Below are 18,397 nucleotides of genomic sequence, written 5' to 3' on the forward strand. Positions count from 1 at the left end.
TTTAGGAGAGGAGGCGGCGGAGGAAACAGTAGATGGCGGTACTTTTCTTATATAGGGACTTTAGTTTGGCCGAACGGCGCTCGTTTGTTTAAGAGTCAAACCGCCAAACGCGCTAGGCACACCCACGCGGGCCACCGTCGCAGCTGCCAGCTATACTGCGCTGCGCAAGTTTGCCGACCGAAAGAATGAATGTGGCGCACAAGCAGCATGAACGAACTCTGATGACAGCGGTGCAAACTGCATCACGCACACCGCTGTTTGCATTTCATTTCAAGCCGATAGCACTTATGGCTTCGGCAAACTGTGCGACAGTACACGTCATAAACTCCAATGCTTTAGCTTCTGTTTCCTTTTTATTTGCTGTCTTTCAAACGTATGAACCAGAACAGAAGAGAAAATATCTCACTATAGGGGGATCGCGCAGTGTGGCCAATCTAAGCCCCCTGAATAATAAAAAAAAAAGGTAGCCGCATTCTTTTTACCTTGCCGCAGCAGCTGCGGAAAGGAACTTGAGAGGAGGCATGAGAGAAGGTCTGCGTCTCTCGATTGGTTAAGCGCCATTACGTGGTATTTTTCGCGCGCTCTTTCCTATCTTATCCTTTTTTTACACGTCTCGGTGCAGTCGCCACCATGCCAGTTGGCCGTCCAGTTGCTTCAGCGAGCCATTCGTAAGGGCTTTGACGTGTTTTGGGTAAGTTTTCTGGCTACCCGCGTCATCGAAGAACACTGTTATTGTTTTGTTTTAGGCCACGGATTGCTTTTAAGTGTGCTGCAGGTGCAAAAGTGCACAAACAGAGCTTTTTTCTTTGTTCACGGGCTACGGAACTCAGGCATGGTTAAGCTGAGCCATGGGTAGACTAGTGCGAGGCTTGCTTTCTCGATACCGGTGTCACAGGTGCACTTCTGATCGCGATAGGGGCCGATCGGATTGGGCTTGATCCGGATCGAGTGTTGCTACACGGTCATTTGCGATCGCGATCTTGCGGGATCCGGATCCGGGCGATGGCGATCCGAGAATCGCGATCAGGCCCCTTGATCGCGATCGCAGGCTGACGTATGCACCCGCACGTACACTTCCGATCGTGATCGGGGTCGGTCCGCATCGGATTTCTTGATCGCGATCAACAGCGGCCGCTGGTACACGGTTCAATGATCCGGAGTTGCAAAATATGGATAAATTTGGAAACATTTCAATTGTACAGCTTACTATTGCTGATAAAAAAGGTTTTTAAACGATCTTTCTTGAGCTACCTTCATTTGTGTTTTTAGCATTTTCAGAACACTGCACTAGAGAGCGCAGACGTTAGCCTGTGACCAAGGGCCTGTGATCGCGATTCTTGGATCGTGACCGCCCGTATCTGGATCCCGTAAGATAGCGATCGCAAACAACCGTGTAGCAACAATCGATTCGGATCAAGCACAATCCGGATCGGCCCCGATCGCGAGCAAAAGTGTACGTGTGACACCGGTATAACAGTTGTTTGTATTTGCGACCCGAAGTCAAGCTTTCACGTTCGCGCATCCTTTGTTTGTATTTATATTAAAGTGTCTTCCAATTAAATACCTGTTGACAGTCTGCGCTCGTGTTTGTATAGTGTCCCGATTTCTTTTTTTTTCGCAGGTTCGAAGAAGTCCAGCATTACCGTCCTTTCACGCCGGGCAAGTGTATTTCGAAAGCCAACTAAAGAATATGATCAATGCAATAGGAATAGCTCGCGAAGCGCCTTGATCTGTGCCACCCGCTACAGTGTTTTTGCCTGCAGGTACACTGTCTCAAATAAAGCTCCAGCGTAATGGTGTAATGTACCAGAGATAGACATCGTGCACATTACGTATACATTATTGGCCAGACAAAGAGCTCTGATGTTTATGCTAGAACTCTACCCTAAAATGACTTGGTCAGCGAAACTAGCCTCACAAGGCTTCTAACTAGAAGCATGCAGCCAACCCGAAGCGGCAAAACAAGTGCGCAGTTACTCTGCCGAAAAAGCACAAAAATCATTTGCTTCTGCCAGTTCCATAGCGCTGCATCATCGCTCCTATAGCACGGCACACAATAAACAAGCCTTAACTAGGGTTAAAAATCCGTTCGCAAACACACAACAGTTCTAATACACAGTTTTAGTTTAGCGTGTTTACCATAATAGCGGGATCGAAATGCTCATGTGCGGAACGCTAATCGACCCATACCGTTTGCCGTACGCACGCTCTTTCTCAGGTTTAACGTTACTGTGTTTGCGTGGTTCACGTTGTGTACGTACAACATGGCGGCGGTCGCGGCCACTCGCTTCGAACTGAATTTCGCGTTGTTTTGGTAGCATTCACTTCATTTGTAGCATAGCGTTAATATAACCTACTCAAGAGGAAAAGCTCCCCATAGCGCCCATGTATTGAAGCCGGGAACCGCAAGGGCTCAGCAACGATGCTACTCTGTGCAGGCGCGCAGGCGCAGACGACGAGATGCGATTCAGACGAGGCGCGCAATCAACGCAATCCCGAGCCTCCGTCAGTATGGTAGTGCCATCTAGTTAAGGCGCCTGCAAATGCAGCCTTTGAGACACCGTAAATTTTATATCAACATTTTCAAAATAGCCATCCAATCTTTCTGAAAAATATATGAAATTAACTTCAAACCTTGTCCGTGCCTACGCGCTACTTGTAAGTGCTTGCTTTTGCATAACATTTTGAATATTTTTTATTCTTACAAAAATGAGTCGTAGCAACATGGTGGCGCCTACGGGGTTCCCACTTTTCAAAAGCGGAGCTGTTTAAGCCGGCCTTAATGTGTGCCGCTTGCCACTGCGTTGCCTAGCAACCACCTCGCGGAGCGTCGCGCGCTATGCTCGGGAGAGAGAAAGAGAAAATGAGAGAGTGAGTGCGCGCGTCGTGCGCTATGCTCGGTAGAGAGAAAGAGAAAATGAGAGCGAGTGAGAGAGAAAAAAATGGTAGCAGCACCAACAAGGCAACGCGCAGAGGTGCTGCCGACGCTACCCGCGCTTCCCCGTTTCCCCGCATTAGCGCCGAACGCTCGCGGTGTCCGTGATTGCAGCCGGCGCCGCTGGCGGCGGCACGGCCGCGCTCCCACCAGCTGCGCGCGCAGCTGCTGCGCATGCGCCGTGACGTCATCCCGGCGTGTCCTCTGCTGCGTGACGCCCGTACAATGTGAAGAGCTTTCGCCCGACTTCACAAAATTATGGGGTTTTACGTGCCAAAACCACGATCTGATTATGAGGAACGCCGTAATGGGGGACTCCGGAAAATTTGCACCACCTGAGGTTCTTTAACGTGCACCTAAATCTAAGAACACGGGTGTTTTCAGATTTCGATCCCATAGAAATGCGGCCACCGTGACCGGGATTCCATCCCACGACCTCGTGCTTAGCAGCCCAACACCATAGCCACTAAGCAACCACGGCGGGTTCGCCCCACGTCTTCTACGTGGGCTCGGACTTGCTGCAAAAGCCGGGGTCCGAGCGGCCACGAATATTTCATGCATGGTGCCGTGCCAAGTGCCGAGAGGAGGAGATATCTAGGGAAATCAGAAAACTGTTTTATATATAAATGTACATATGGTATTTTACAAGAAGGGCTCCATGATATTGGAGCCGTCTACGTGCTAACATCTTTGCATGTAGTAGCGTTTACATCTCCTAGCGTTCTCTCCATGGTGCATGGAGCGTTCACAACACTCAAGTGCAGCTGTTATATCCCTTTCGTTTCCCTCTTTCACTCGACGAGGGAATACACTTTAGTTGTTTTAGCCAATCATCATCTGGGACCAGGTCGCCATATCCCGAACATGATGTGCTATCGTTTCCCGTCAGGCTTCGCCTCCAATCTTGCTTAGTCGCCCCCGAACACAGGCAGCGGTTGGCACCTTAGGAACCGAACGTTGATGTTGCTCCCATGGGATTGCTAGGCGCCGGCCCTTTTCAAGAGTCGCCTCTCCGTAGCGGTCAGTTCGCGGAAGCCACCATTTCCAGCAGGGGCGTAGCCAGAAATTTTTTTCGGGGGGGGGGGGGGGTTTACCGGCCCGACCGGGGGGGGGGGGGAGGGCAAGCTTCTGCTTTCCTCTACGTCACGTGATCGATAGTAAATATCGGTAGTTTAAGCAGACTCTATACATGTATATCAAAGACATGGGACCGCCCCCCCCCTCCCCCCCTCGCGTGCGCGTGTGCTTGTGAAGAAATTAAGTAAACAGTAAAGTAAGCTCAGTAAATAGAGTAAGTACGACAGGTACAGTGGGCGTTTGGAGCAACGGTCTCTCAACGCACCACTGAATGGACCAGTCTTCGAAAACGCATCATTGAGACGACCCGTGCGATCGGAGAAGACATCATTAATTGTTAATTTCCGTTAAGCGTAGATGGCGGCGTCCTCGTCGGGGCGAAGTGAGTTTCACAAGTCAAGGACGGCTATACGCGTGAAAATGCACGTGTGACCAGGCTATACTTACTCCCATAGCAATAGCTTGTTCGCTGCGTGTTTGCGCTAGAAAACTTAAATACGCGCAAAAACGCGTAAGGCTTTTTTTTTTCTAAGCTTTCGTCGCCGTGCTCCCTCATACGACAGGGTTGAATTTCCTGCGGCAAGTACGTGGGCCGCTGTGTCTTCCGCTGTGTTCGAGCGTGCAGCCGTCATTTGCCTTTACGTGAACAGATTCAGAATTGTACAGAATATTTCACCGCACAGCATAGATATGGTATGTGTACGCATTTTAAGTAGTGCGTGCAACTCATTTCTGCTTCACTTACGCCGGTGCAAACAGGAAGCGGCCTTGTACTTCACAGAATCTCGACTGGTTGGTGTAGGAATGAACTCCGGTCTTGTTCAGTGCATAGTGCACATAATGAATTTCTCAGGACGCGTGAACTCTGACGAGAACTGTCAGCGTCTGCAACACGAGTTTACTTACGCTGTACTGCGCACAGCAGTAATTCATGCTTGTCGGATGTCTGTTTCGTGCATTCTGTTGCGAGTCGGTGGAATTTCACTGCTGTAATCAACCCCTTCGTGTGTACATTGCTGGTTTGGAATTCCACTACAAAACAGCAACTACTATATAGCCTTCCGTAATTGCTGGTTTGGGATTCAACAACACAACAGTAATTACCAGCCTTCCGTAGGGGCGCAATCGCAAACAAGAGACGTTTCTCGCACAGACTAAGCTTACGTTCACACTTGGGAAGCGGCAAGCGGGCGGAAAGGCCAAAGCGGGCGGAAAGGCCAAAGCGGCCGGAAAATTTTTTCTGTGCCTGTCCACGTTGTTCACATTTGTTTTGCTACCGCCGCGGCCGCCGATGCCGTTTTCGTCCAGATCCATCTCGTCTGCGTACGTTTGTCGGCGTGGTGGCGCTCATTATCGCATTATTTCGAGCGGTATGTTCATTCTTTGACCCACGTACCGTCATCAAAAGTGAATTTTACGCAACTTCGCGTGTCATCTGCAACCTTCGGTAAATTCCTCGTTGGCGTTCCGTAATTCTCTTCACACGGGCGCGGCAGCGCTGAGTCACAGGTTGGTGCCTAGGTGGGATCATATTTCTTTAATAGCTTTTATTTACAAGTTGTAATATCATTTCATCATTTCGTATTGTCGGCGCCTCCAGGACACCAAAGGGGCAACGGGAACACAACAGCTAAAACCCGGCTTGGCCCTTGTGTTGGGGCTCGCCAAAGCCTGCGCGTCCTACGTGAGACCTACGCTCCCAATCTATCGTCGCGACGAGAAAAGCACCCCGCGACTTCTGCAACATACCGTACACGTGCGAGGAGAATTATGGAGCGCCAACGAGGAATCTGCCTAACTATTGTCTGCCGTGGAAGTGGAAGAAGAAATGGCTTTTATACTTCTACCTACTTGTTTTCTAGAAATTGACAATAAATAAACGGAAGACGCGGACACCTCGGAAACGGCGGTTGTGGGTTCGCCTGGCTTTGCAAAAGCGCGAGAAGTTGGGTCACGCCAAGGCTTCGTTGCCGCACCTCCGGTCGCACGACGTTGAATACTATCGCGAGTATTGCTGACAGTACGTTTTAGTGCCACTCTTGTCGTAGAGCAAGGGCTGGTTCTTGATTGCGTCGATCAGCATTACAGCCTTCCCTTTTGGTGCCATGTTCAATTTTACGACCGGTTGTTTACATGCTAGTGTAGCTTCCAGTGAAACAGAACGACTTTCCGCCGCGTTTCCGCTTCGCCATGGCAAAAAAATCGGCCCCAGACCGATTTGGCTCGCAGTCTGTTTTTCTGCCTGTTTTTCCGCCTACGGGGCGGATTTTTTCAAGATTTTGCCGCTTCCAACAGCTTCGAGACCAAGTGTGAACGTAGCCTAAGACCCTGCGCGAGCGCGGCCTAAACGGCACCTGAAGGGCAGCGGCGGAAATGTATACCGGAGATTTCGACCTCCTGGGGTCTTTAACGTGCACCTAAGTCTAAGTAAACGGGCCTCGAGCGTTTTCGCCATCATCTAAAATGCGGCTGCCACATTTGTTGCTTCATTTGTTGTGCATTTATTGCTTCAGAATGCGGCCGCCACATTCTCGCCCAAAACTTCACAGAGTGTCAAAGCCTTCACAAACAGCGTGACAGTTTTTTCCGTATGCAGACATGATTCGCTGTAAATTACCAACCCAAACGGAAGCGCCCAGGAATGAAATTGTGATAGTAGCACCGGTTTCATGAATTATGTCAGCCTGAAGTGACGAGAACAAAGGGTGGGTAAGGGGGGGGGGGGGGGTTGCGGAAAAAATTTCGGAGGGGGGGGGGGTTTGAACCCCCCCCCCCCTCCTGGCTACGCCCCTGATTTCGAGAGAGGGCGGTGACTGTTGTCTCGAAAGGGGCTCCAGGTTGGCGCGTCGCAGTCGGCGCCGGGCCTCGTCGTAGTTCGGGCGGCGCTGGCAATTCACGGAAACACACCAAGGGCGACGTTGCCGTTTCAGCTACGCACGAGGCCGAGGACCCATTGCAGTCTGGGGACTAATTGTCCATCCATCAGTCCCAGCTAGATGACTGACGGTGACACTTCTCGGCCGCGAGAAACGACAACCGTGAAATGCAGTTGATATGTTCCCGCCTGGCGATGAGGCCTCCTTTGAGGCCTCATCGATGAGGCCGCCAGACACAACACACTGCAAGTGCTTCGCGAGGCGTTCCCCGATGCCACGGACCACGAGGAAATGCTTATTACGTACACTTCGTATAACTTAGCACTACTTCGTATAACTTAGCATTACTTCGTATAACTTAGCCTCACGTCCTATAGCCAGGACCAGCTAGGAACCGATCAGCTCCGCTGTGTCCTTAGCCTTGCGCAATTAGTGCAAGCTACCGGGTTATTTTTTTTCGCCCAGCTTTTCCTCTAGAGTCAGTATACTAACTCTATGATTCGTAGCAAATCACTGTGTAAACGGCTTTCGCTTTATTTCGGGCTGCTTCGACGACAGAGTATTTTGGATAACCTTGAGGAAGAATTTTCGAGATCGCTTCTCGTTTCGAACGCGTCTATGCCTAACGAGAGAAAAGATGATGATGATTTAATGGAGTGTTACAAAGGAAAATGCACTAAAGACGGATTGCGAATACTGGTAGGAGACCAGATAGACCTAATAGTGTGTAAAAATGTGATTTAAAGTGCAGAACGTTAAGTACACCCCGAAACGGCAAACACAACGCACATGTGTAGCCAGAAACTACAGTGCTACCGTTAAAACTCTCACTGTTGTTGCTAGATGCTCGGGTGAATAACTGCATAACTATAATGCAAGATAAACAATCATATCTGTACAGGTTGGCTGGAACTGAGGGAAAAAAAAACTGAAATTTTGTTTGATATACACGAAAGGGCGTGCTCAACTTACTGAGGCTGGGTGCTTGAAAATAAAATAATACGGGCAAAAGTTTGACAACGTCGATAATGTTTCCCATTGCTTTATTTAGTCAAAAATGGTCAAACGTGTTTCAACCTCGGGAGCTTATTACTTTTCCATGAAACTGTACCGAAAGGACTCATTTTTCCTCATGATATGTTTCATTTATATGATTAAAACACAGAACTGTGACTGCTAACAGCAATGTTCGGGAATCTGATTCATTAAAAATGCGATATGACAGAATGTCTACCACCATATATATCAGTAAAAGCAAACACCGCTTGCAAAAGAACCTGTGTGCCGCTGTATGCAAAAGAACCAGAATGTCGCAAAATACCCATGTCAAGGTGGCTCGGCACAAGTCAAAAAGTGTCGACCCCTCATGATGAGATGATGTCATCAGGGGTAATAAAGTGCTTTTCTCTTCAGCCCCAAGTAGACGAGGCGGCAACAGAGATATTAGTAGGCCACTGAGATTTAAAAGCTAGAGGATAAGGAAGAGGATGCTCTATGATTTCGGGAGTAAGGTTAGGGTGGCTAAAATTGAGAGGTGTGAAGACCGCGGAGCCGCCGCCATTGCCTAGCGAGGTCCCGCTGCGCGTTCCTGCCGCTGGGGGAAAAGTCGGCGCTTCCGTCGGGGGCGCCGTGAGTTCGCAGCCCTGTTTTTCTTGTGTTTCCTAAGTATTTCTTCAAAGTAGGTGGGGTGAAATGCTGAGCTATTCTTTGACATGCGCTGAAGAATGTCATCAACGCGACGAAGAAAAAAACGTAAAGGTGGTGTTTTGTGCCAGGTTACGACAAAATTAAACTAAATGTGAGAATTCGCTATGTGCTTCCTAATTATACGCATTCAAATTACCCGGAAATCAGGTCCGGTGAGATTTTTCCAAACCATGCGAGACTAGTACCTTACGGCATCTTAAACGGCATTTGCAAGACCACATAAGCACTCTAGGAACAAGCATTGTTGCGACGGATGCATCACAGTGCGAGGAAAAGACTGGCATTGAAATATTTTGTCCTGCCCTCGACTGCATGGTCTTTTTTTTTAAGGTTGCCCGATTTTGTGCCTATTTTTCTGGCTGTGTTTTTAGAAGTATTTTTAGCTTTACATAAGGAAGACCAAACGACTACAACAGCTGCTATTACTGACTCACTAACTGTATGCTCTTCCCTTACCGCTACTAATGATTCGCCCATGCTAAAACTCTTTCACTTTCTAGTTCCTGCCTATGTGCAATGTGATCATTTGATTTGGGTGCCTGGTCATAAAGGCTTTCTAATAAAACTGCCGATTCACTGGTAATGACGTCACTTTCCGGCCCAGTTCTTTCTATTCTACCACTGACAGGACAAATTACGGCGGCTGAATTTCGGATGCGATCAATTAGAAAAGCCTTATGAAACCCAGTTCTGACTGCTTCTTTAGATAAAAAAAACCCCGGCATTTACCTGGCGAAGAAAATCCTGTAACAAAGATGCTTGAGGTCTCGCTCACCAAATTACGTTCCCGCGTTCCCTCCCTGAATTTCTACTTACATAGGTCGTGTTTGCTTCCGTCCCCTCTCGGCTCGTTTTGTAATGAGAAAGAGACAATTTATCAATTTATTTTATGATGTCGTCGAAACTTTACTGCGGCAAGAAAAATATTATTGGAAATATCTTTTCCAATAGGGGGAGGGGGGGGGGGGGCTTCTGTACCCATTAGTTTATTTGTACAAGATGTTTTAGACACTGGAGGACAGACTCAGTCGTGTATTTAGCTCTAAACGAATGCCCCCAGAAGTGGTCAGGGATTTCTTGCTTCCAGCCGCCAATGTGGTACAGATTGGCTGCAGGGAGCATATTCCACTGCTCTACCAGGATCGGTGGCTCGGTTTTATTGCATCACACATGTGCACTTATTGCTTAAAGAGTCAAGCCAGTATGCTACTCAAAACAAAGTCAAGAGGGTTAAGCCTGTGGTTTGTAAAAATGTGATGCTCTGCAATGAATCTGATATTTGCAATAAACTTCTGTTAAGTCGCCAGCACCAGCGCTTTGTACTTTTTAGAATTTTTTAAACACATTCCTTACATCATGCATTACCTTCTTCCCTTTAAAGTACTTACAATTGCAAATATTTGACTAATGTGTGGGCATCACATTCAAAGTTATTCCAAAGTGCTGGCCTTCCACGTTGATTCCTATGAACTGTACTTCCGTCAAGGCATAAGCAGCATAAGGGCGCCAACCTCGGCAAGAGGTGGTAGCAAAAACCGTCGCTGTATCGGCTGTGTGGTCGGTGCTCATTGCTTCTCGTGGAATAAGATCTGTGAATCACTTCATTAAACTCTCTCATCATCTACAATGCTGAATAAAAAGTTTCGTTAGCATTGAAAGGATTCAGGCGGAAAAACTAAGCGCGACCGAAACATTTGCCCGCCCGGAGGTATGCAGACGCTGATGATGATGATGATGATTTATTGACATCCCCTTTGAAACGGGGTGGCGACAAATAGTCACCTAGCCTGCTTGATTTAATCAGGTATACTACACATGTTCTTTATCTAGCATTTTTGTATACCTTTTTCAAAAATTTAGCTTGAACCGCTGCCTATGATTTTAAAAGATCAGGTCGTATCCATCTTTTCCCTGCTTTTTTTCCACCAGTACTCTAATCGTCTCTTGCTGATCTCTACGGCTGATCTGTTTATGTTTCCTTCCACTTTAAACCCAAGCGCTTCTGGGAGTTGCACGTTACCTACGGTTCTCGCTGGGTGGATCCCGTCGCATTCCATTAGGATGTGCTGAGTGGTCTCTGGATCTTTACTGCAGCATACACATGTCTCATCTAGTTCCGAATATTTGTTCCGATATGTTTTCGTCCTTAGGCAACCGGCTCGAGCCTCAAATAGCAAGGCACTGCCCTTTGTGTTATCGTACAGATTTTCCCTTCTAATTTCTTTCTTCTCATTCTTGTAAATAGGCGCCGCGAGAAACGGGCGCCGCGAGAAACTACGGCGCCCCTGCCGGCAGCGCCGTCATGCGGCAGGAACGCGTTTTTAGGCCAGCCTCCGGAGGCCGGTCTTCACATATCCTAATTCTAGACACCCTAGTAAGGTTGATAGAATTGATGTCAGCGCTTTCTGTGGCAAGGTGACATCTCGAGCCACTCTAACAAAGGAGCAGACTGTAAATACCTGTCTCCTGAAAAATTTCGGATAACTTATACAACTGTAAAACAAGCTCGACTGTAGTTTCAGGTTTATAAGGATGTTTTAGGTACTGTGCGCTTTTCCGGTTGAGGCTATGATAGTCACCTAGCCTGACAAATAGTCACCTAGTCTGCTTGATTTAATCAGGTATGCTATACATGTTCTTTATCTAGAATTTTTGTATACCTCTTCATGTAACCATTTTCTTTTTCTTTTTTCAAAAGTTACGTTGTACCGCCGACTATGATTTTAAGATATCAGTTCATATCAACTTCTCCCCTGCTTTTTTTCCATCAGTACTCTAATCGTCTCTTGCTTATGTCTACGGCTGATCGGTTGATGCTTCCTTCTACTTTAAATCCAAGCGCTTCTGAAAGTTGTACGTTTCCTACGGTTCTCGCTGGGTGAATGCCATCGCATTCCATTAGGATGTGCTGAGTGGTCTCTGGATCTTTACTGCAGCATACACATGCCTCATCTAGTTCCGAATATTTGCTCCGGTATGTTTTAGTCCTTAGGCAACCGGCTCGAGCCTGAAATAGCATGGCACTGTTGTGTTATCTGAGACGTCAGCGTCATCTGATTTGTGTTATCCGAGACGCCAGCGACATTTGAGATACCAGCGCCATCTATCGCTCAAGTCGGGAGATACGCGCGACAAAACCGTATGGCCTCGGCGATCGGCACATTTCAGAGGCTACCGTAGACAGCTTGTAGTGGTGGTTTCGCCGCAGATCGGCGGACATGGGAAATACAAAAACAGCTATCACGCTATACTAAAACTCTCTTTCTTCCAAAGCATATTGAAATCACTGCGCCAGTTCATTTGCGCTTGTTATTGCACAAATTTGCATTTCCCGCCAGCTGTTTTGAGACAGAAAAACCATTCGCTCTCCTCCATGTCCGCTTAGAGAAAGCATGAGGAGAGCCCATACGCTGGTGCGCACTTAAAATCGAGCTATTGGTGAGACATGCCGTATACACAAAGAGCATGCGATACTTCGATACCTATTGCATTCTACGTGAGACGACTGGCAGATTTGTTAAACTATATCCTTCGTGAAATCGCAGAACCTTGTGTTTAAGGATGTCATTTGAATTCTCATAAACTACTGCGTTAGTTCTAAGAACTTAAACCACCAGCGACTGCCTAGGCCTAGTTGAAGTGTTTACCCGCAGCGTGTATTCGGACATTGCGTGGGCAACATTGCTGATTACATTTAACAATAGCAATTTATGACATCAGGCAGTTTTATTGAGGAATGCAGCGTACACCAGTGATGACAGCTCGATAGGAATGAAAACACGGCAGAACATCTGGCTCTCAAACTTGCTTGACATTTCCCTGAAATAATAAAAAAAGATGATTTGCTCGTCCGTGCTTCTGTCCAAGTGTCTTTTTTTTCTCTTCTTGAGCTGTCATCGCTCGTGCGCACTGAATTCGCCAAGAAAATGAATCCGTACCTTCTGGCAGAACATTTTGTTGCACTTCAGATTAATTCGAAGGATCATTCGGGTCAGGTGTCTCGATTACGGCGTTTTATTGTAGCAGTTATTTTTACGCCAAATGCCTGAACATGCTTTAAACTCACAGCCCCAGCTACATTATTTATCCACTCCAAGTTTGTGCCTTTTCTGTTTCCAGCTGCTTTGCTCGACTTCACTAAAATGATTCTGAGCTCATACAGGCAAAAAGAAGCTTTTGTAGGTGCAAGATGTTTACCGCGTAAAGTGGTGCGTTTTAAGCTGTGGCGACCAGTTTTGCATTTCCTGGACACATTCCTTTCTTCATTGTGTTGAATGCTGTTATATTGGCTGATTCAGCTGAGTTATCGAAATCAGTTGAATGTGTCATTTGAATAATTTTGCGCACCACACCTGCCCTTCTTATGCGTGTCCTAGTTTGTTAGCACACGTTTGACATTAGCTGTGTCATTTGCAGCGGTGAAGGAACGTTACCAGGAAACTGCAATGCTTCAGACATTACGACCTCCTGTAGCCACAAAGCCGGATAATTATTTTGTTATTCAACAAGTCATGCGAGCTTTTCGTTTCTCTGAGGAGTAACGTCGAAATTTGTTGCGTTGTAAGGTAGGAAAATTATAGCTGCTTGAGAACTATATGCTTCAATAACTTTACAATCAAAGTTATCATTATAGGAGACTAGTGCCTGTGAACCTTGGTGCGTGCCAATTATTTCGAGCATGTTGCAATCTAGAGAACATATGCATAACAGTAATAAAAGAATTGGGCACTGCGTTGACTTACATGACTCAAATGTAGATTCTCTACCCACAATTTCCCTTGCTGACCTCAATCCGGGCTATTACCGTTATTGCATGCACCTAAAAGTTGATTTTGACAATACTTTTAAGACGTGGTCGATCAAAGTAAATTATAATAGCTCTAGCTTTAAAAGCGGCGATGACCAATTGAAAGTATATCTCTAAACAAAACTTTTAAAATTATGGTTGCCTTTCCAGAGAATGCGGATTGTGTAAATGGGAGTGGAGCTTCTGCACGGACAGTGCTTTTATTTTATGACTTTGCTAACATAGTTGTCACATTTCATTAGCATTAAGAAGTGATAAAAGAGCATGGAATCAAGTTAAGCATGAGGGTTTCTGTCATTATAGCAGATCATGTAAGCAGAGTTACAGATTATTTACACCCAGCAATACACAGCTCTGGAATAGAAACCTTAGAAATCAATATGAGCCACTGAGAGTCTCCTAATAAAAGGAAATGATTTATTTCACTATTTCCAGATCCGCACCAGCTAGCCATGGATGTAGAGAATTGCAGATTGGTCGACGGCCTGTGGATGCACAAGATGTTTCATGAAAGCATACTGCGTTCAGTGTTCTCATATAAGCCTCGCCCAGATGACGTTTTCGTTGTAACGTACCCCAAATGCGGAACCACATGGATTCAGTACATCGTCCTCAGCATATTTAATAAAGGCGACCCTCCAACAACAAAGGCCGATTTCCTGCTGGCCTCACCTTTTCTTGATTTCATGGGAGCCGAAGCTGCGGAGAAAATGGCCAGACCGGGTGTCCTCAAGACTCACCTACCTTTCCACAAAACACCGTTCTCTGATGATGCCAAATACATCTACGTCGCAAGAAACCCATATGACGTCTGTGTCTCCTTCTACTACCACCTGAAGGCTTTCACACCCAAGACAGTGAAAGACGCCTCATTTGCGAGATTTCACGAATTGTTCATTTCAGACAGGCTCTCTTGGGGGCCATATTTCGACCACCTCTTCCCTTGGTACGCCCAACGCGACCTCCCAAATGTCTTGTATTTCACATACGAGCAGGCTAGGAAAGACACTGCACTGTGGGTATTGAAAATCGCCGACTTCCTCAGAAAACACTACGGTGATCAGCTACGAAACGACTCTGCTCTGCTCCAAAAAGTTTTGGATGTCTGCAGCCTAGAGAACATGAGGCGTGTGTTTGATAGTAGCGCAGGTGGTTTGCTGAAAAATATGCTAAACCTTCCACCGGAGAAGGCACTAAAATCGTTGGACGTCTATCGCGATATGGATATAATGGTGGACACGCATGAAAGTCTAAGATCTGTACGCAAAGGCACAGTGGGAGACTGGAGGACGCACTTCACGTGCGATGAGATTGAGAAAACGAAACAATGGATTCACAGAAAAACGGAAGGGTCCGATGTGATGGAGCTCTGGAATGACATCAACCTCCCTTGAGTTCATAAAACAGGGCTTCTGTACTGGCTAGTTTCAGACAGGCCGATGTTGTTCGTTTCGTTGTTGCAGTATGATGTCGGAGGTAGTAAACTAATAATGGTGCACTAATATTGTTACGCCTGAGCCACGTGAATAGCATAAGAACAGCATGAAAACTGCAATCGCAACACAGCTCAGTGGAATAGTAGGATTATTTATGCCCTTCTTATCTCATTGAAATTAGTGCTTTGTGGCTGATTTCACCATATGTGTTGTGTAATTTTCTGAACTTTTAAATAACTGTCCTAGCTTTTGGAACTTACAATACTTCGCATGCACAATTATTCTATATGTTTGCTGTCCTGAAGCTTTGTTTATAAGTAACAACAGTCATGTAGTTAAGGTGGGTATAAGAATGGGTTTGTTGCAAAACATGCTTTAAGGTCAGGTTAGCAGCGCAAGGCCATTAAGTATTCTGGCCATTATGTCTATTCTTGCCATTAAGTCTTCTGTCCCCTCTAGTGGCCTTGCGCTGTTAACCTGACTTTAAAACAGTGATGTGTTACCCAGGTAAATAATGTCTGCACTGAGAAAACCCTGACTTTTGACTAATATGTAAAGTTCTTTCTCTGTGTTTCTGCATTCTATGCCGGTTGTTCTATGTCATGGTGATGTTGCGTAGTTGGTGAATCCTAAACTCGATGTTGGACGAAAAGTGCAGCAAAATGTCTTGAGTTGCTAATGCGCGCTGTGCGACAGATCATTGTATCAAACATAGCATAATTATGTGAAACCTTGTTCAACTGTAGTGACAGCATGATATTCAAGAGTAAATCTCTTCTAAAAAAACTGCCGAACTCTTTTTTGTACTTTTTTAACTATTGCATTTTGAATAGCAATTTTGAATGCAAATTAATGTGGACCACAGCATCTTGTAACAGCTTTTTTTAGATTTCAATGCCTTTTGCATTCCTTCTGACTGGTATGAGCAGTGAGGCTTTTAACGGTATATATGCCATGCAATTCGTTTTAACTGGGGGTCTTAGGGGGTCCTAATTTTCAACATTAATCGAATATGCATTTTAAGAAAAACGACCACAGAATATTCAATCGATCATCAAACTGTTTCTGATTTTTAATGGATTATGTTATATGATGTTGGCGAAGAATCGAGTTAGTAAAGAAAAAACTTACTTGCAGTGTCGCTTGATCGTAATACTCTTTCCAAGTTGACGTTCGGACAGCTGGGGAGCTTTTAAAGGTTAAACTCATTTCAATTATCTGAGGCACCATGGCAAGGACTGTAATGAAGCAAGTTAACGGCATAATATCAGGTCCTACGTAAATTCTTGTGCTCGCTCAAAACAAGAAATAGGTCTGATGCTGCAGCACCGAACGTTGCCTTAAAGTGACGAGAATATGTGAGGCTGGCCAAATAAGAAAGGCGAACAAATGTTTATATCGACTACCGCAAAGGAAGCCATTGTTATTGATAGGCTGAAAAAACTTCTGAGCAGCAGCGTTTTGTGCCGTGCGGTAAGTCACAGACCGGAACCTTTGCCCCACAAACGCAGCGTACCTGCCGCAGAATTATTCGTAACATTCCTCACATGCATCGTTATTCTCACTCGAGACCCCAATAAGTGTTTCTTTCCCTTATATATTCAAAAACAAATGAATGCAGTATTCGTGCAAAACATTTTATTCAAGCTTCAAGGACAATTAAAGGATTTCTAGGATGTCGAAAGCCGAAATTTAAGGAGGGAGAAGCGAACCTTATTCGCACACATACTAAGAAAAGTAGAAAGGCTCCTTTCTACATGCATTTTTTTGCAGCGGAGCATATGCGGTGTTGGACACGTGGCTCAAGCTCCTTAGAGTTTTTTTTAAGCCTTAATGGCCTTTAGGACTTCATACCATAAAGTAGCCATAGAACATCAGTGCATTTGGTCCAACATTTTGAAAATTATTATCACGAAACTGGCGTTGTGCTGGGAGCTCGTTCGAAGTTGACATGTCTTGCGTACTCACTACCTACATTTCGTAGATTAAAATATTTGCAATTAGGCGTTCAAATAAAAAGCCCCAGTTTCATCCGAAAGGCGAAGTATAAGGATTGTAGTTTTATCGGCCGTGTAAACTTGAAAACATTAGCTTACTAACAAAATTTACGAGCATGGTGTCAAAACACTGGCGTGAAGAAGCGCGGCCGCAGCAGCCAGCGAATTGACCTTGGTTCTGCCGCGTGCTTCAACGCGAACGAAGCGGCGAGTACAAAGCGCATACGAAGCAATCAGCTCTCGGTGCAGGCTGTCCTCATCGCAGGTCCCTTTCAAAATACGGCACGCGCGGCCGCGCCATACGCAGCCGCTGGAGGAGTAGAACCCCCCCCCCCCCCCCCCCCCCGGCTACTTGCGCGCGATGGAAGACGGCGCGCTTGCTGCTTAGCGCGCGCGAGGTTCAGCCACCATCACCCGCTCACGCTCGCACGCTTTCACGTCCACACGCAGCATAGGGCGCGTGGTCACGATGTTATCGCCCTCTGTCTTTATACGGGACAACACGTGACACCAACGGCGACAGCGGTAATGCGCCTGGAGTGTCCATATAATTGTTCTCGCAATAATAGTGCACTTTAAACCAGTGGTTAGGATTGTGCTTTCTTCCACGGGCAATTTTCAAACATTTGGTGCACCTTTGTATGCAGACCAGCTTTCCAACCTTTGTATGCAGACAGGCAAAAGGGTGCACCTGAGCGCACCTTTGTATTGCGTTGGAATAAATAATTTTTATATACAATCTGATCAAATATAGTCGGCTCGCAGGCTCCCTTGAAGCATTTTCCATTTTCCAATAGAAGCAGGGAAACACTGGACTTCAGTCAACCAAGAGAGCAGTCTGGCTTCAGGAAGGAATATTCTACGATCGATCATATCCATGTCATCAATCAGGTAATCGCGAAATCTGCGGCGTACAATTAACCTATCTATATGGCTTTCATAGGTTATGAAAATGCATTTGACGCAGTAGAGATCCCAGCAGTCATAGAGGCATTGCGTAATCAAGGCGTACAGGACACATACGTGAATATCTAGGCAAATATCTACGATTATTCCACAGCTACCTTGGTTCTGCACAACAAAAGTAGCAAGCTCCCTGTCAAGAAAGGGTTCAGGCAAGGATACAAAATCCCACCAAAGCTATTCACTGCACGCTTAGGAGAGGTATTCAAGCTCGTAGGCTGGGAAGGCTTAGGAGTGAGAATCAACAGGGAATATCATAGCAACCTCCGTTTTGCAGAAGACATTGTCCGATTCAGCAACAATGGGGACGAACTACAACAAATGATTGTGGACCTTAACCGAGAAAATGTAAGAGTGGGGTTGAAGAATAATATGCAGGAGGCAAATAGAATGTTCATTAGCCTGGCATGGGAACAGGAATTCAAGATCGCCAGTCAGCCTCTAGAGTCTGTAAGGGACTATGTATTTCCAGGTCAAATACTCACACGGGAGCTCGTTCATGTGAAGGAAATTTACCGAAGAATAAAATTGTGCTGGCGTGCATGTGGCAGGCAATGCCAAATCCTGACTGGGAACTTACCACTGTCGTTGAAAAGAAA

General features: G+C 46.2%; 1 protein-coding gene across 1 annotated transcript; it reads left to right on the forward strand.

Annotated features, from left to right (window-relative positions):
- Positions 1 to 600: 600 nt before the first annotated feature.
- Positions 601 to 15,530, forward strand: LOC125946825 (sulfotransferase 1C2-like). The gene is made up of 2 exons (XM_049670910.1): positions 601 to 691; positions 13,838 to 15,530. The coding sequence occupies exon 2, from the start codon at positions 13,855 to 13,857 to the stop codon at positions 14,794 to 14,796; it is 942 nt and encodes a 313-aa protein (XP_049526867.1). The 5' UTR covers positions 601 to 691; positions 13,838 to 13,854; the 3' UTR covers positions 14,797 to 15,530.
- Positions 15,531 to 18,397: the final 2,867 nt, after the last annotated feature.

The sequence above is a fragment of the Dermacentor silvarum genome, chromosome 7 (assembly GCF_013339745.2).
Source record: "Dermacentor silvarum isolate Dsil-2018 chromosome 7, BIME_Dsil_1.4, whole genome shotgun sequence".
Lineage (NCBI taxonomy): Eukaryota > Metazoa > Arthropoda > Arachnida > Ixodida > Ixodidae > Dermacentor > Dermacentor silvarum.